We start from the raw sequence: 20,577 nt of genomic DNA on the forward strand, positions 1-20,577 counted from the left end.
AACAATTTGGTAAATTTTAACGCTAAAAAAACGCAGACTGCAGTATTTACGATGAAGACTAACCTTGGTGGTCCGGAGCTGGTTATGGCAGGGAAAACATTGCCAATGAAATCATCTTTACATTTTCTAGGAGTCGAGGTCACCAACAGTGTGTCCTGGCATGACCACGTTGCCGAGGTCGCCAGGGCGGCTTCCAAAAAACTCGGAGTGCTTTTCAAAACGAAAAAACTGTATACGCCAGAACAGCTGCTGACTCTTTATAAGGCTCAATACGCCCTTCCCTCGAGTATTGCTCTGCACCCAAGCATAGTTTAAACCTGCTGGATTCTATACAGAAGAGAGCTATTCGTCTTATCGACAAACCAGAACTGACAAAGAGTCTGGATAGTCTGGAACACAGGAGAAAGGTGGCTGATCTCTGTTTATTCTACCGTTATTATCACGGTAAGTGCTCCTCTGAGCTGGCAGGCCTGATTCCACCCAGGGCTGTTCCGGCAAGAAGGACGCGTCTAGCAGTTGCGGCTCATCAACATCGAGTCCACCTGTCTACCTTAAGGACGTCGCTGTATCGGGACTCATTCATCTGGAGAACATCTTCTTTGTGGAACGGGCTTCCACCTCACATATTTCCCGACGCATACAACCTACAGCGATTCAAGATAAATGGCCACAAATATCTTCGCGCAAGCACCACTCCAAGAGTGACATAGGACTTTCGTCTTGAGCTTGTTTACCATAAAAAAAAGGGTTTAACCCAAATTGTTTCTCTGATATTATTTTATTTACTATATATTATAGTAATAAAAAGACAATATATACGAAATTATTATGTTTTTTAGATTCGGAGCATAGCGAATCCGCTTTGGAAAGCGATCTTCCCGATAACCGCAAATGCCTTATTAAACAAAGTGCAAAATTCGGTTTTAGTAATGGAGGATGGTTGTGGTTAGGAGGAATTCAAGGAGACTCGGACAGCCCCGCTGACGCCTTGGAACAAGCCATAAGTAAACTAAAGTGTAGGTATGCATTTTAGTACTTGTTTTATTATTCCTATATTTTTTAATAGGCCCTAATTAGTTACTACATTCAATTGATAGTAGTTCTAACCAGTAGTGGCTCGTAGACATTTTTTTGTCATCACTCAATTCTCTTATTAACTGATTTTATTTAAAAAAACAAAAACATTCAGTGCCATAGGTGCGACAGCACCTTAGAACATTGAAAGGCTAGAAGTAGCATGCCCTGGAACTATGAGCAGGTTTGTTTGCTTGCAACATCTCTGATGCAATGATGCCAAATGCTTATAAAGAAATGGCAAAAATCACTTTATAATATCATACAAATTTTCAGTTGTTTCCGAAGGCTCAAAACAATACTACTGCTTCCCTTTAATAAAATATCAGAAATTTTTTTAAAATAAATTTGATAAGATACTCTATATCGAAGTCAATATACGTTAAATAAATGAAAATAAAGTACGAAGAAACGAGAAAACGGTAATGGCGTCGCAACGCCGCTCGATCGCATTGTTGATGCCACCGATACAAGCACTCTCTACCAGTGACGTCGTCAACAAATATTTCCCTGATAAATTTTTATTAATTATTATAGAGTTTGAGTATAAGTAATATTACCGTTTATGAGCTATTTATGTGTTTTTTTAACGGACTTCGTTAGAGGAAGGTCCTAATAAAAGGCAGTATTTTTATGGAAATTAAATATTTTATTAATATAATATTATAGATTTCTTAATAAGTTATGTTTTAAGACACAAATTTTTAACATTTTGCAAAATTTTATTGTTATATTGGACAAAACTCAGTTTTACATCACTTTATATTACATAATATATACATACTTCTATGGTGCTGACTTTTTTAAAGGGACAGTATTGCTTCAGCGGAAAGAGTTAAAACTACAAAGATGTTCAAATTGTGTAGGAGTTGCAGGTTTTTTATAAGATTTTTATTATGAGTATTTAGCCTGTACCATGGTTTTGAGACATTTAACAGTGACCTATATAATACCTAATACCGATTATTATATCATATTAATTTATACTAAAAAACAAAGCTTAAGAATAAAGACTATGTACAATAAATTAGATTAAATAGTTTAATACTAGTAATATACAAACAAGTACTTTTACAAGTGAAATAAAATATGTAGTATGTTGGGCTTTTTCGAAAATCATGTTATTATTTCTTAAGTATTTTAATAATGACTTGAGACATTTAATTCAATTTCTTTGGAGCGAATTTGTTTGTTGCAATCTTCGAATTTTAATTTTTTGTTCCTTTTTTTTCCATAATTTGGTGACAAGTGATTTAGCTTTTGAAACGGTTGAATCATCAGTGCTTAGGTCCTCAGGATATTATTTTGATTTTACCCTAGAATAATATACATAAAAATATGGTATTACCAAAATTAAAATCCAATTGATCAATAAAATGTATGGTATTATAAAGAATATTTGTAATATCGTACATTTGATTAATTGCATTTAATTAAACAAATATAACACAATAAAATACTATATCACTTTTAAATAAGATATATAGAATAGGATGATACATGGCATAAAACTAGTAGTCTATTTTGAGTGTATTTTTACCTTTTCCTTGGCAGAGTCGGGGAACGTGTAGCAGTTAAACAAAAACGGCTTGGATGAGAAATAGTAATTGTTGACCTAGACCCCAAGGTAACTATTAATCTCAGATGCAGTTATTGTTGATGATGAATGATCAGATCTGTAATTATACAAAGTTTGGTGTATCAAGAATATTAATCTATTTTAATTATCCATACTTGTCTATATTAGCTTCACTGTTTGTACTATATACCATTTTGGAAGCTAAAGAAGTTTTTGCACTCTTCAGAAAAACTACCCTTGCAGCTTTGAAGGGTAAATCACTTGGTAAATTAACTGAATTATCGGCTGCTGTGTTTTTAACCAGTGCATCAGAAATCCTAGTAAATGAATAGTTTTACACACATAACTAATTTAATAAGTATTAGGTATAAATAAAGCTTATATGAGTAACACTAATACTTTTTGTGACGATTTTTTTATACTAGAAAAATATATTTAAAAAAGATTTAAAAAAAAATAGCTTTGAAAAGAGCTGATTTTTTTAATAAAGTCTGGCTACTGATAATATTATCTTCCTTATATAAGAAATCACTTCTAAGGATGTGATCTGAACAAACAAATATGTTCTTTTTAATTGTATTGATTTCCATTAATGAAATCCATTGTTCCCTTTGGGCATATATTAGGCAATCTATAATAAGTATTTGATATTTAATCAAAAAGCAAAAAAATTACAGTAATAAATTAATATGTGGTGCCAATTACTATACGAGCCCTAACAATTATATATTAGAACAAGTAGTCATTTTACGAATAAAATTCCAGTTTATCGTAATTCTTTTAATTAATTTTTTTTTTATTTAAAAATAATAAATTAATAACATTTTTTATGTTTTAGAGAATTATTTTTAAGGTTTAATAAAATTTTGATGTTAAATAATATTTATTTAATTGTTTGATAATCAAAAAATGTTGACAACTAAATGTTGGAACATGGGTTTCCTTTTCTCAAATTTTTCCAGTTTTATTAGCATGATGCGAAGATGGCTTTGAATAAACAAAAGTAAGTAGTGCGTTGTCAACAATCAAAATTTTGATGCGTTACTTGATCATTAATAATCAATTACTGTCATTTTTATTACGAGTAAAATACAATAATGGCTCGTGGAAAACCTACAAATCTAAAAGTGCGAGAAATTATTATCCGGCAGTACCATAAAGGGAAAACAATGCGAGAAATCTCCAGTGAATTAAATGTTGCAAAAACTACTATATTTAATATAATTAAAAAATATGGTGAAACTGCCAGTATTGGTGTTCGCAGCAAAAGTTCAGGACGTCCAAAAGTTGTTTCTCAAAGAAATGTAAGGAACTTAATTAAAATTTGTAAGTCGGGAAGAAGAAATACTCTACGAGAAGTAACTGCAAGGTGGAATAGAGAGAGTGGGATTAATGTTTCCAGAGAATGCTGCCGCAAATATATCCACAAGAGCGGTCTTAGTTTTTATAAGGTATGTTTAATAGGCTGTTCTGTGCTATATTATTTTCATTTTTCTCATTTTTTCGCCTAGGCCAAAGAAAAGCCATTGTTAACGGAGACTCAAAAAAGAAATCGCTACATTTGGGCCAAATCAAAACTCTCGTGGACCAAAGAAAATTGGAGCAAAGTTATTTATAGCGACGAAAGTAAATTTGATGTCTGTGTCGGAGATTATCGAAAGCGTGTGATTCGGGACAAAACAGAAGCATTCCATAAGGATTGTCTTAAAAGGACTGTAAAGTTTCCACAGGGTATCATGGTGTGGGGTTATATGTCAGCTAAAGGGTTGGGAACGTTACACTTTATTGATGGCATAGTAAATGCAGAAAAATATCAAGACATTCTCGAACATTCGCTTACCAAGTGCAGCAAATTTATATCCATCTGGAGATTTTATCTTTCAACATGTCATATTCAAGGTGCCTCATGTCATACTGCTAAATCTACCAAAAAATGGATGGGGGAACATAATATTAAAGTTTTGTCACACCCCTCTAGCAGCCCGGATCATAATCCAATCGAAACACTTGGCACAAAATGAAGCAACGCCTAAGAAATAGTCTACAGCGTACTTTGCCACAACTACGTGCTAAACTACAGGAAATATGGGATAGTTTCACCCCTGAATTTTGTGAAGGTCTAGTTGGTACAATGCCTCATAGAGTTCAGGCTGTTATTCAAGCTAAGGGCGACGTTACGCCTTACTAATTTGTATTTTCCTTTTTTAAAACTCACTTGTTCCAATATTTAGTTGTCAGCATTTTTCAATTATTTACCAAGTAATTAAATACTAAATAACTTAAAATATTTAAATAAATTGTAAAAACAATATTAAACATTATAAAAAAGCTTGTTCATTTTATATTTATGATTAAAAAAAATTTTAATAAAATATTTTCGCTAAATGGGCATTTTATTTCAAAATAACTGCTTGTTCCAACATATAGTTGTTAGGGCTCGTATATATTATTGTAAGTTGCAATATGGTAAAACAAAGAAAAATTATCGACCAAATTTTAGGGAAAGACAAAATTAACTTTATACATAGATATCAATATCTAAATAAATTTCAAAATTCTTTAAAGGCAATAAAAAATTAGTAATTTCATCTATCTACCCAATGTCTATATTAAAAAAACATAAAATCCTGTAATAAAACCAGGGACAAAATTCTAGTTTTATATTTTTTATAGCCTATTGATAGATGAATATGTTCAAAAAAATATTAAAATTTAAAAATATAAATATTTCGGTATTTTACGCACACTTTCACATTCAAGTTTTTATTAGGTTTATATCTATAAGATCCCCTATTCTACGTGTATGATGATGGTAAGCCCATGATGTGATGTTATGAAAGTATCGGTACTTACTTGTGAAAAGATCGACTTGAATCACCTTTTTATCATGATGCGGCACAAACGACACAAGTTTTTGCCATCCTATCAATTTAAAAAAAACACTAAAATGTGGCCTTTTTCCTTTTTAAACCAAAAATGAAAGAAAATACACGAATCCTGAAAATAAACAAAAAGCCGTTTGACAGATGACACTACGCGTATGGCCAACACCACCGAAATAAAGATCTTTATTTCGGTGGTGTATGGCTCAGGCGCTTAAGCTCCGGTGTTGTCGCTTCAAATTTTTTAGAAGCAGTTTTAGGGATAAGAATGTTAATAATTTTGTTTTTTTTTGCTTAAGGATATTATATTTATTCTTAAAATAGGTTAATTGTAGTATTTATACTTTTTATTTTAAATTTTCCTATAAAATACAACACAAATAAGTTAAATTAACGTTATAATGGTTGTTAAAATATAGCTAAAAATTTCCTCCGTTGGAAATTTGCGTCGACTTGACAACAGAGAATCGGCAAATATGCTTGTAAACAAAACACCCCTCTTGCCCCTGTGCACATGTTGGACTCAAACAAAGTTGTTGTTTACTAATTCTAGCCTTTCAATGTTCTAAGGAAAGCACACATTTTAATAAATTTTATAGTTTATTCATATTTTTTTCAAAAATAACGATTTAATTTTTTATCCTTTAAGCTCGAACAAAAGTCAGTCTTTTATCTTTCATCATCATAAAAATTTATCACTTTTTTGATAGGCGCAAAACTATACTATTCCTCTTTAAAGTATGAAGCATTATTTTTTCATATAATATGATAAGATACTTTATAAAGAAGTCAACATTCAAAGTTAAGTGAATGTAGAACGTATATTAGAGAAAAAGGCAACAACATCACAACGCCGCTTGATCGCCTTGTTGATTCTACCGACACAAGTAATCTTTACCAGTGATGTCGTCAAAAAATATTTACACTATCGGACAAAAGTAGAGAAACTTTTTAAATTTGCGTTTTATTTGAATACTTCAAAACTAATGCAGTTCTACACATAATGAAAATCAACAATAATTGTTAAGACTTAATTTGTATAAAGTAAAATAAATTGTAGAAGAAAATCCTAAGATTTAATTTAATTAAACAAAATATTTATGAGACAAAAGTAGAGAAACTAAATTTTATTCCAAAAGTACAAGTTATTTCTTATTTCTATCTTAGAAAAATTAATAGTAAGTAGAGTATCCCTTATTGGCAATCACCTCGCGGCATCGATTTGGCATGGATTCCAACAGTTTCATAATGGTTTCCTCTCCAATAGAATTCCAGGAATCTTGTAAAACTTTTATAAGATCATTTTTATTACTGATCTGATGTTGCCTTACACGCCGGTCTAGTTCCTCCCAGAGGTTTTCAATCGGGTTAAGATCGGGACTTTGCGCAGGAAAGTCCATAACCCTAATATTTTCCGATAAAAACCAATCTTTGACAACCTTTGATTTATGTTTGGGGTCGTTATCTTGTAGGAATATCCAAGTCAAAGGTAAATTATCCTCAGCAAAGGGTAGCATTACATTTTGTAGGATGTCTAAATACACAAATCGATCCATGATACCCTCAATGATGTGTAATGGTCCTGTACCGAACCCAGAGAAGCAACCCCATACCATGCAGGAGCCACCACCATGCTTTACCGTAGGCTGTGTATATCTTGGATCGAATCTTTTGCCTTGTGGTCGATGTACCCATGAGATTCCATCGGACCCAAACAAATTGAACTTACTTTCATCAGTAAAAAGAACTTTTTTCCAGTCGTTGGTTGTCCAATGCAAATATTTTTGTGCAAAGTTGAGTCGGGCCTTCTGATTCTTCTTGCTAATAAACGGCTTTTTAGCGGCTCTTCTACTAAATAATCCTCCTTCCCTCAGTCGTCTTTGTATGGTCTTGGAACTAACATTAACACCAGGTAATTCACTTAAAATTTTATTTGCTGATTTGTGAGGATCAGACTGGGCAATTCTTTTTATCATCATTTCCATGTGTTTGGTTGTTTTTCTTGGGCGGCCACTTTTTTTAATGCTTTTTGTTGAATTTCGTGTTTTAAAATTAGAAATTGTCTTGCTAACAACGGACTTATGCAAATTAAGCGTTTTACTAATGTCCACTTGTCGTATACAACTCTTGTGTGCATCAACTATTTTTCTACGAAGGTCTTCAGACAAATATCTTCCGCGAGGCATGTTGATTAAAAAAACTATGCAAAACTATCAACAGAACTCACGTAAAGCGAACTAAATACTAAATTTGGACGATTGATATTTAGGTTTCTCTACTTATGTCCATCCGAAAATATTTGAATTCTTTTATTGTAAATAAACAACTGATAAGAGGCATGTAAAATGCGGTAAAAAAACGCAGTTGTTGAGAACTACAATATTTGTAGTAAATATTTAATTTAAATACATGGTTTCCGTAAATCAAAGAATTTTTAGAAGTTTCTCTACTTTTGTCCGATAGTGTATATGATAAATATTTATTATTAATAGATTATGCTTTAAATTATAAACAACATTACCGTATATGGAGTTTTTTTCAACATACTTTATTAGAGTTAAAGGTACTTATCTAATGAAAAGCTTTTTTATGGAAATTAAATAATTTGTAATTCTTATAGATTTCTAAATAAGTTTTTATTATACTACGTTTATGACGACGGTTGGCCCTTGATATGACAATATCGATATTTACTTGTAAAAAGATCGACTTAAATTGCCTTTTTCTCATGGTGTGGCACAAACGGCACAATTTTTACTATCGTAATAGTTTACAAAAACACTAAAATGATTCAGCCTTTTTCAACCAAAAACTAAAAAAAAAAACACAGAACTTCTCAAATGCTGAATGTAAACACAAAGCCGTTTGTCAAGATGACATTTCGCAAGATTTTGACATCAGCTTATGCTTGCGGTGTTGCCATTTGAAATTTTTTTAAAGCGGATTTAGGAATGAAAATTATAATATTTTTTTTGCTTTGAGGATGTTATTTTTGGGTTTAGCATCTATCTATTTCTAGTTTTTATTTTTAATCTAAAATCTAACATCAATAAGTTAAATTAACATAATTATGTATTGATATATATATTAAAAATGCGTGTAAACTTGACAACAGAGATTAATATGATTGTAAACAAAACACTCCCCTTGCCCCTGTGCACATGTTGAATTCAAACAAAAATGTTGTTTACTAATTCTGAGGAAAATGGGAACTAATTGCTTGGAATATGGTTTAGCTGGTTATCCACTGCACGCAAAATTAACCGGACAACGAAAATTTGGTCTAAATTCAATCCTTAATAACTTTTTTCTACTACTGTGCATAAAGTACTCAGTTTACACACTTCAAAAGACTTTTTTAGGCGCTAGTGCGTAAATAATTATTTGACGTTTATGCGCTACATATGTCAAGTTCATCTGGTAGTCTGGATGAGAAGTTATGGTTATACAGTGAGGGATAAAAGTATTGGCACACCATAATTTTATAAAGTAATTTATTAACGTTTACTATATTTATGTAACCCAATAATAAGTATCTAACTAAAAACATATAAAAGATTTAGTACAATAATAATAATGAAAAATAAAACAGATTTCCTTAAGCATAACGAGAGCATAACAAAAAAATAAAAATTACATTCTATTTAAAATGGACATAACTATTGGCACACCAAATAAAAATAAAATTTAATCCCAGTTCTAATATTTGGAGGACCTCCTTTTCTTTTTATAATATGAGTGAGCCTCCTTTTCATTGAATGGACCAGCTTTTGCGTATAGGAAGGCTCAAAACTATTCCATTCTTGCAGAAAAACACGTTTAAGCTCTTCCTTACTGGAAATATGGTGTTTCCTTATTCGTTTTCCTAGCTCACTTCAAAGATTTTCGATCCGGTTGACATCGGGAGATTGAGGAGGTGTATTTAAAGTATGAGGGACATTAAATGCAATCCACTGCTTAACTATATAGGCTGTATGTTTCGGATCGTTGTCCTGTTGAAAGTAATAATCATTTGCCAAATTAAGTTTTTCCGCACTAGCTCTTAAGTTTTTTTTTAGAATATTTAAATATACATTTTTGTCCATAATACCATCTATAAAAACCAGATTTCCGACCCCTCCCGATGACATACAGCCCCACACTAGTACACTACCACCACCATGTTTCACAGTCTTATGCAGATTTTGTGCATCTAGTTCACAATTGGGCTTCCTCCACACAGTCACTTTCCCATCTGAATGAAAAATGTTGAATTTACTTTCATCAGAGAATATTACTTTGTCCCAAAATATTATTATGAAAATGTAAATACGTTAATTATTCTCCTAGTTTTTGTACAATTTTTTTTAGTATTCTGTAGTTAAAGTTGATTCGTAGGGTTTCTTTAGGGTTCTACTTACGTTTGGTTTATTATTTTTATCTATAGTGTTTAGTTTTTAAGTAGTTCATCTTGTTCGAGAGCCCCATTTTGGCCCCAATTTAGGTTATTTAGGTTATATTATTGTAAATCCCTGTAGTTCTAATTTTCTAGAATTTGTATACATGCTTGCTTTGACTGTCAGTATTCTCCTAAAATTATTGGTCTCTTTGGGCAAAAACAATGAGGATAATTCTTAATATTTCGAAACTGTTCCATCGGGTTTTAAAAAGGACGCGCTTCGTGACAATTCATTCAGTTTTAATTGTTAAGTCAGTTTTTACCTTGGAAACAATTAAACAACAGTCAAGGCGAGTTAGGTTAGTGTTTTTGACGTTGACAATAAAAGTGTGTTCCCGAATTTCGTTACAATTGGTGTCAGAAGTAAAGGATATTTGGAAGCTCATTTTAGTGGATGCCTTTAACAAGAAGTCATGCCAAGATGGAGACCGAGAAATTGATGGAGCTGCTATTAAGGAAATTTGACGAACAAAAAGTAGAACAAGAAGAACGAGACCGTAAACAGAAGGAAGAACAAGAAAAACGAGACCGTAAACAGAAGGAAGAACAAGAAGAACGAGACGGCAAACAGAGGGAAAAACAAGAAGAGCGAGACAAGAAACAGGAATATTTACTAAAATCAATTAAATCGGACCTGAAGAAGGAAAATGAAGACCTGATAAGAACCATGAAAGATGACTTACTTAACTTAAAAGATAATCTTAAAAAGGAGCAGGAGGAACGAGACAGAAAACAAGAGGAACGAGTTTTACAACTTAAAGAAGATCTGGAGAAGAATCAGAAACAATTAATGACTAACTTTGAAGCAACGGCAGAAGAAGAATTGGGGCCAGTACAAAAAAAGATCCAAGAACTAGAGATGGCAGTTAAACGGACTCCTCTTCATCCGATCCTGGAATGCAAACAATGATGAAAGTAAAGTCACCAAAATTCGACGGCAAAGAAGCATGGAGTACCTATTTGAATCAATTTGAGGCCGCTGCTAGGGGTAATCGCTGGGATAAGGAAGAAAAGGCAATCAATCTTAAGCTAAGCCTTAGAGGAGAAGCTACAGAAATATTAAGAATGGTGCCATCTGAGGATCAGCTCAATTTTGACGTACTGGTGCGTACCCAGTATACGGTGAAGCCCATCTACAACAAGTATACCAGGCTCAATTGAAATCTAGAAAACAACAACCCGAGGAAGGACTCCAACAGTTTGAGGCCGATGTTGCTCGATTAGTAAATCTGGCTTACCCTTCAGCCCCAACAGAGTTCCGAGAACAAATTTCTATAAATTGTTTTATTGACGGAGTTCGAGATCCAGATACTAACCACGCTCTAAGGATCGCTCATCATAAAAGTATTTCAGAAGCTTTGGCCCATGGACTTAGAGTATGAGGCAGCTTTTCAAGCAACTAGAAGGCAGACACGAATAAGACAAATCAGAACTTCGGAAAGTGATCTCGAAGACCGCCTAAAGAAGATTGAATCATTATTAGCGAGGAAACCTAAAAGACCATTGCAATGCTGGAATTGCAGTGAGGAGGGGCATCTTAAACGTCAATGCCCCAAGCCTTTAAGAGATCCAAGGAACCAGGAAAACTTCAACTTCAAGCTGGCTGGGTGCTACCAAGCACCACGTATAAGACTAAACCGGCTGCCACATCCTGGAGAGAGCTTGGTAGTACCGGGAAAAATATGCGGCCGTGAATGTGAGATGGTAGTGGATACAGGATCAAGTCATACTATCGTAAAGCCGAACATCGTAGCACACTGTAGGCTTTCAGCACCACCCAACTTAATTCTGGAGCCTGCAAATGGAAAAAGGATCCCGATTCTTGGATTGCATGAAGCTACAGTCACCATTGGCTTAACAACATTCCAACAGCCAGTACTAGTGGCGGAAATCATGGACGATGTCATATTAGGATTAGATGTTATGAATGCTCAGCAGTTTAAAATGGATGTATATAACCGGATATTGACGACGAGAAATGAAGAGATTTTTATGCACCACCTATATGAAGATAAAATAAATACCAGAGTCGTTAAGTTATTCAAGGATATTACCATACCAGCAAATTCAGAAGTGGTGGTTAATGCTACAACTGGAGGAAAAGAGGGAGAAACTGTTTTGATTGAGCCCATGGAAAACTGCAAACTATATAGTCAAGGAATATTTCCAGCCAAGACGTTATTTACGCAGAAGAAATCTACTGTTTTGGTTCGATCATGGTAAATTTAAAAGGATATGATCAACACCTAAAACAAGGAGAGAACATTGGCGTATGCTCTGAAGTGGCAGTCATGAAAAATGCTGCTAGAAGTCGTTATTCAAACAGACCTTTTCCTGTATGTTTACAAAAGCTATTTGAAGAATCTTCTGCCAATTTAACCATGGACCAGTGTAGTAAATTGCGACGTCTTCTTGAAGAAAATCAAGATGTGTTTTCCTTGCACGATAATGACCTGGAAAGAACTGATTTAGTGCAGCATCGAATTAACAGTGGCGACAATGCTCCGATTAAACAAGCATCTCGAAGAATTCCGATAGCTAAACAAAGAGAAGTTTCCTTAATGCTTCAGGAAATGAGGACACAAGGAGTGATAGAACCTTCTCAGAGTCCTTGGACATCTCCAGTTGTGCTAGTGAAGAAAAAGGATGGATCCACTAGATTTTGTGTAGACTATCGGCGACTGAATGACATTACCAAGAAAGACAGTTATCCCCTACCAAGAATTGATGACACCCTGGACACGCTATCAGGTTCACAATGGTTCTCAACACTCGATCTAGAGTGGATACTGGCAGGTAAAGATGCACCCAGAAGATAAGGAAAATACCGCATTCTCGACTGGAACAGGACTTTGGCAGTTTACAGTAATGCTCTTTGGACTCTGCAATGCTCCAGCTACCTTTGATAGACTTATGGAAACAGTTTTACGTGGAATGACTTGGGAATCATGTTTAGTTTATCTGGATGACGTCATCATACTGGGAAAAACATTTGAAGATCATTTAAAGAATATTCAAAAGGAATTTGTTAAACTGCGAGAGGCCAACCTGAAGCTAAGTCCTAAAAAATGTTGCTTATTTCAAAAAGAAGTTCGATACCTTGGCCATGTAATATCAGAAAAAGGTGTCAAGACTGATCCAGATAAAGTAGAGGCAATCGAAAATTGGCCACGACCCACTGACAAACACCAGTTAAGAAGCTTTCTGGGCCTTTGTACCTATTACAGAAGATTTGTAAGAAATTTTGCTAATCTTGCAAAGCCTCTACATAAGCTCACGGAGGACAAAATGGTATTTAGTTGGTCAACAGACTGTGAAGAAGCATTTCAACGGTTAAAAAGAGCACTATGCTCATCTCCAATTTTAACATATCCGATTCCTGGACAAACTTTTATTTTGGATACCGATGCGAGTAATGTTGGAATTGGGGCCGTTCTATCACAAAAATATGAAGATGGCGAGCAAGTGATATCTTATTTCAGTAAAACGTTATCAAAACCAGAAAGAAACTATTGTGTCACCAGACGAGAGCTATTGGCAGCAGTAAAAGCTATTGAACATTTCCATAAATATTTGTATGGTCAACGATTTATCCTTAGAACTGACCATGCTTCGTTGAAATGGCTGTTTCAGTTTAAAAACCCCGATGGACAAATAGCAAGGTGGCTTCAACGATTACAAGAGTATGACTTTACAATAGAACATAGGAAAGGCGAATATCACCAAAATGCCGATGCTTTATCGATAAGACCCTGTATTGAAACATGTCAACATTGTTTTAAAAAGGAATCAAAACAGCATCCAGAGATATTTACTTGTAATCGTATTGGCCTTCACAGTTCTAAAGAGTGGGATGTAGCTAGTTTAATCCAAGATCATTGTGATGACCCAGTATTTGATCTTATTTACGAACTGAAATCTCGAAAAATTTCAAAACCAGAATGGAAAGACATTTCTGACAAATCTCCAGAACTTAAAGCTTATTGGTCTCAATGGAATTCATTGGTTATAAAAGATGGATTGTTAAAAAGAGTCTGGGAAAGCGTAGATGGAAAAGAAAAGACATATCTGACAGTCCTTCCTCGAAAACGGATTCCGGAAGTTCTTGAAGCTGTTCATGGCGGTGTCGGCGGAGGACATTTTGGAGTTAGTAAGACCTTGGCAAAACTGAGAGAACGGTTTTACTGGCTGAATAGTCATCAAGATGTTGAACGCTGGTGCCGACAGTGTGAGCAGTGTTCGTCAAGCAAGGGCCCAAGAACCCGGACAAGAGGAAAGATGATGCAGTATCTTGTTGGTGCACCCTTTGAACGAATTGCCATAGACGTAGCAGGACCCTTTCCTACTAGTAGCTCCGGAAACCGATATACTCTTGTTGCTATGGATTACTTTAGTAAGTGGCCCGAGGTTTATCCGATTCCAAACCAAGAAGCAACGACAGTAGCTGAAGTGCTGTTCCAGAACTGGATTTGTCGATTTGGTGTACCCAGAGAGATACATTCAGACCAAGGAAGGAACTTTGAGTCACAAATATTCCAACAAGTATGCCAGTTGCTGGGAATCAATAAGACCCGTACAACCCCACTACACCCTCAGTCTGATAGAATGGTTGAAAGATTTAACCGCACATTTGAAACCTATTTGAGGATGGTGGTAAACTCTAAGCAAACCGACTGGGATACCTGTATACAACCATTCCTATTGGCATATCGTTCTTCTATCCACAAGTCAACTGGAAAAAGCCCGGCAAAAGTTGTCTATGGTGATGAACTTCGTTTACCTTTGGACATTATTACTGGAAGACCCCATAAGTCTGAAACCCTTGAGGAGTACGTCGATCATTTACAAGAGCGTTTACAAATTGTTCACGAACAAGCACGGGATAAACTTCATCTAGAAAGTAACAGAATGAATCACGTTATGACATAAGGGCAAATTCTACCGGTTTTAATCCTGGGGATAAAGTCTGGTTATACAATCCACGGAGGACGAAGGGCAAGTCACCAAAGCTCCAGAAGGATTGGGAAGGTCCATTCAATGTGGTCACCAGAATCAACGACGTGGTGTACCGTATTCAGCGACATCCGACAACGAAGATGAAAATTGTAAACATCGTCCGGCTAGTGCCCTATCATGAGTCAGATGGTCCCATGTTTGATCGGGACGACCAAACTTGAGAGGGGAGCAGTATTATGAAAATGTAAATACGTTAATTATTCTCCTAGTTTTTGTACAATTTTTTTTAGTATTCTGTAGTTAAAGTTGATGCGTAGGGTTTCTTTAGAGTTCTTACTTTGTTCTAACTTACGTTTGGTTTATTATTTTTATCTATAGTGTTTAGTTTTTAAGTAGTTCATCTTGTTCGAGAGCCCCATTTTGGCCCCAATTTAGGTTATTTAGGTTATATTATTGTAAATTCCTGTAGTTCTAATTTTCTAGAATTTGTATACTTGCTTGCTTTGAGTGTCAGTATTCTCCTAAAATTATTGGTCTCTTTGGGCAAAAACAATGAAGATAATTCTTTAATATTTCGAAACTGTTCCATCGGGTTTTAAAAAGGACGCGCTTCGTGACAATTCATTCAGTTTTAATTGTTTAGTCAGTTTTTACCTTGAAAACAATTAAACGACAGTCAAGGCGAGTTAGGTTAGTGTTTTTGACGTTGACAATAAAAGTGTGTTCCCGAGTTTCGTTACAATATATTATCTTGATGAAAGTGTGCATTCGCAAATTCAAGACGCTTTTTTTGGTTAACCTTATTAATAAATGCTTTTATAAAAGGTAAAAAACACGAAATCTACAGCATCACAAATAAATATATTTGTGATGCTGTAGATTTCGTGTTTTTTACCTTTTATAAAAGTGTATGACCAGCATCTTTGGGATAATGGATGAGTTTTTCGAGTTATTAATAAATGGTTTATTCCGAGCTACTCTGGCACTATATCCAGCCCTATGAAGAACTCTTCGTACTGTTTTTGAGCTCACGTTGATGCTATCTTCTTCTGTCAATATAGCCGCAATTTCAGAAGCGCTAGTTCGAGGATTTTGCTTAATTTTATTCACAATTTTTTTTTCTTGCCTCTCCGTTAACTTTGGCGGACGTCCAGTTCTAGGCTTATTTTTGAAATTTTCTGCAGTTTCAAACCTTTTTAAGACACTACGCATAGTAAATCGACTTTTCTTCACAATTTGGGCAATCGCTGAATACGATTTACCCTCTTTTCGCTGCTGTACAATTATTTTTCGCTCGGATTCCATCGTTTCTTGGCCTTTGCGACCCATATTTGCAATGTATGCACTTAAAATAAGCACTAAACCTAAAGAAATATTTTACTTCATATAAATATTATGTTAAAGAATGTAAAAAAACTGCTTCAAAATTCTCACATACAAGGCACCTATTTTTAAACACTTTGTAAACATGTGTGCCAATATTTTTGTCCATGGGATTTTTGATAGAATTTTAATATGGGTTCTTTTGTAAAACCTTTATTTATTAAATTTGTATTAAATATTAAGAAACGAATGCTCTTGGGTATACACATTAAATTAGAAAATATTTAAATGTAATAGGTCTAGTAGCCTAAGAGGACAGATACGAATTTTAATAAAAATCAATATGTGCCAATACTTTTGTCCCTCACTGAATTTCTCACAATGTATACCAAATCCTGTTTTTCCATTTTTTTTCGACCCATCCGTGTATATGATTGTGTATTCGTTCTGCAATTCTTCTGTGATGTCATCAAACCATCAAATATTTTCCTTGTATTTGTCTCCTTTCTGTAAGTTTTGCTGTACTATTGGTATAGGTTCAATTTGTGATTCCATGTCTATCGTAAAGCAGGGTAATATGTCGTGCCACATACCTTTATCGAAAGAAGATTTTTGGGTGAAATTTACAGCGTTGCCGTTCGTTGTTCAGAAATTTGGCGATTTAAAGAATCCAAATTGAAAATATTAATTTTTTTTAGTGATTAGTATAAATATAGTACAAAATAGTTTTGGTTATTAAACGAATTCTACTCTTTCTTTTGCTTTATAATAAAGAATGCAATTCAGTTTCTGCTAATTAGCAATAATTAATAATAATTATTATTATATCACTTTATTTGCTTCTGTTAAAATTGAGTAATCACTGGTAACATGGAATAGTAAGCCCCCCTTGCCCCTATGTAGATATTGCGCTCAATCCAAAACAGTCAATATTTATGACACTAGAATAAACATTGGCTGTTTTGGATCAATTCAATCAAAATCAAATTCAGTGTTCTAAGTATATTATTCTTATTAAAAAACGCTTTTTTCTTTTTAGTTATGCTAAAAACCCACAGCCATACACTGGAAGACGTATGTGCAGTAACTTTATACATCAGCGACATGTCCCAGTTTCTACATTTAAATGAGATTTACGTAAAAAACTTTAACTTCGTTAACCCTCCAACAAGAGCGTGTGTCCAAGTTCCTATCAATTGCCCGGTTATTATGGAAGCTTTATCCTGGAAGAATATAGAAATCGGTGGTGACCCAGACATAGAAAGGTAATTCGCGTATTTAATTTAAATTGTGGATATTTTCAAACGACTTTTAAAGTGTATTAATAAAACAGATATTTTTACGCCATTTCCAACATGCCGTCAACGACAAAAATCCTTTCCTTATGAGTTTTCCCAAAAATTAGATTTTACAAGTAAAATTTGACAAATTCATCAATATCCTGTTATTATACAATACAGGGTGGGGACTCTTAACTGGAATAAATTCGCTATACTTGGGTTACCGAACAGATGGAGTGGTCACGTGATCGTTCTGCGCCGGAGGTGTGGCCTAGAGCCTCGATAGGGTTCATGACTTGGGGTTTTATTTAATTTTATTAGTCGAGCAGCTTTAGATCGTTTTGGTTGAATTTTCTGCTATTCGAATATTTAAATCTTCGCAATATTGAAAAGTTGAGATTGTGTTGATTTTTTGTTAATTTGTTAATTTATTTGTTAACAAGTAATGGTTGACGCGCCACGTACACCCCCATTGTCACCCCCCAAGAAAAGAGTACGAAAACATTTGACCATTGCTGAAAAGGAAGTGATTATGAACATACAGTATTGTGAAAAAAGATAGCAACATTGAACTTTCCTGTTGTATATCTTTTAGTATCTATTTTATAATTAAGGTTTATATATTATTTACAAGAATAGTTAGAGCCTGTTTATATTTTCATATTATCATATTTTTTGTATCATAATAAATAAAACATCAAATTGTTTTATGCAAATTTATTATTCAAAAATATAGCAACAAAAAATAATTCAAAATAATCATCCACCATTCCCAAAGAGACTTAAGTATATGAATAAAGGGGAGGAGAAAGTAAACTCAAAGTCCAAGTCTCATAATCAAGCGTCTATTTAAAGGTTACGCGACCTAAACGTGCGACCTAACAAAAAATAGTTTTGATTCTAAAAAAATATAACCCAACTAAATTAAAATCAATTTAATATTTCGTGTAGTACTCCTTCTCCTTTATCATTATCATTAACATCTGCACATCGTCTTGGCATGAACTCAATTAATTTCATAATATAGTCATTGTTCACTTCTTTCCAAGCCTTTTCCACTATTTCAAAGAGAATATTTGTATTAGAGCATGTTAGGTGCCTGATTGGAACCGTATAGAGGTTTAGGTCTGGCGATTGAGATGGACATTTATTTTTTCATCGGATAGCCACCTCTTAACAAATGAGAAGCATGTTTTGGATCGTTGTCATGCTGAAATATGCCTGTTACTGGCATGACTTCATCCATATATGGCACTAAATGTGTTTGCAGAATGTCTTTGTACATGAAACGATCCATTTTGCGCACTATTCTTACTATGGGTCCCATGCCACGAGCCGAGAAACATTCACAAAATGTTCTGCGCCTTTCTTCGTCACCAGGTCTGAGGCCTTGACAGATTCTGAATTTAAACGGGAGGTATTTATGTTTTTTCAATATGAAATAGCCAGTAGATTTTGGTATTCCAGTGGTATTTTCAATTTTTCTAACAGATATTTCCGGATTTTCGGTTACAGCTAATACCACATTATTTTCTTTTTCTTCATTGCAGTGCTTATTTCTTGACAATACTGGCTTCTTAAACGCACCATAGTACTTAACATTGAAAACCAATCGTCCGAAAATGTTTGTACTTTTGTTATTTTTTTTTGTAATTTTTTTCCTGTCTGGATAGTTATTTAAATATATACGGCCAGCTTCAACGGCGTTGCTGTAGCATAGGATATAACATTTCAACATATCAAACGTTTCCTCGGGTAAAAAAACGTCTTCCATTTTGTAACAAAAAAAACTAGCAACAAAACGCAAAAACAGAGTTCAAAAACACAATGTTAACTAAATTTATCAAATAATTAAAACTATTTACGTCACTTAAAATAAAAAGATTAAAAATTAATGGGTATAATAAAAACTACTTTGACATTTAATTTTTATTTAATTTTGACATTTTCTCAACGTCACTATTTCACCACCTACTACATCAAAACTATCAGAATTTAATAAAAAATCATTTTTAACAATTTAAATATTGTAGAAACATATTGTGTCATATATTCAAATTCAAATTCAAATTCAAAAGCTTTTTATTTATCCCAAAATAAATTACACTTCATTTTTAAATATAACAATAATCTCGGTTGATGATAAATAAAGGACTACCCTGCGATTAATAAACCGATTCACAAGTCTGGAACTTATTTTCAGAAATGTGTAGAGCGCCCCAAAAACTAAAACCTATAAAAAACTAAAACCTAAAGAAAAAAAAATCACTATTTATACTTAACAATAAAGTTAATAATTTTCAGTTTATGACAATAATTTTGGTATCCGGTCAAGCACAAGAACCCCCCATAGGTCACTAGGAGAATAGCACTAATAATTCATTATTATTTATAAATTGGACTGACAGAGAACGCACAGATCTAGCCACAAATAGTCAGATAATTTCAACATTTTCTCACATTTTCATTAAATTGTACGTTGCTCTTGCAAAAGTTTATTTTTAATGTGTTTTGAAAATGTAGATATTGCTAAAGTTTTTTTTTCAATTGGAATATTGTTCCATATTTGAGGTGCAACAAAAGCAAAGGATTTTTGGAAATTTGCAGAACGGTGTTGCGGTACAAGAAAATTGCCAGTATAGCGGGTTTGGTGATAGTGATCTCTAGATATGAAAAGTTGATATAAATATGGCGGTTGCTTGGATTTTAAAACTCTATAAATAAAATTGGTTAAATGTAGCGTACGTCGATTAGCCATAGATAATATTGAGTGTTTATTTAAGTGTGGAGTAATATGATCTCTATACAAAATATTATATGAAAATCGCAAACACGCATTTTGCAACTTCTGAATAGATTTAGAAATTCTGTTAGTCAAAGAGCTGTGATAAATGATGTCACCATAATCCAACAAAGATAAAACAAGAGAGTTACATAAATAGTATTTTGTTGTTGAGGGCAAAAATCTGTTTACTTGATATATTTTCTTCAATCTTAAATAGGCAATGCAAAGTTTCTTTTTTATATGCGTTTCGAAAGTTAATC

At 33.8% G+C, this 20,577-nt stretch overlaps 1 protein-coding gene across 4 annotated transcripts in view; it reads left to right on the forward strand.

Moving 5' to 3' along the window:
- Positions 1–20,577, forward strand: part of LOC126744389 (uncharacterized) — a 127,023-nt gene that overhangs the window by 83,194 nt on the left and 23,252 nt on the right. For 3 of the 4 annotated variants that reach the window (XM_050451772.1, XM_050451773.1, XM_050451774.1), the window contains exons 6-7: positions 840–1,016; positions 17,292–17,517. In XM_050451772.1, the coding sequence (XP_050307729.1) occupies positions 840–1,016; positions 17,292–17,517 (403 nt within the window). The remainder of the gene's footprint in view (positions 1–839; positions 1,017–17,291; positions 17,518–20,577) is intronic. The other variant, XM_050451775.1, reaches the window with a different exon arrangement.

The sequence above is a fragment of the Anthonomus grandis genome, chromosome 14 (assembly GCF_022605725.1).
Source record: "Anthonomus grandis grandis chromosome 14, icAntGran1.3, whole genome shotgun sequence".
NCBI classification, from domain to species: Eukaryota; Metazoa; Arthropoda; class Insecta; order Coleoptera; family Curculionidae; genus Anthonomus; species Anthonomus grandis.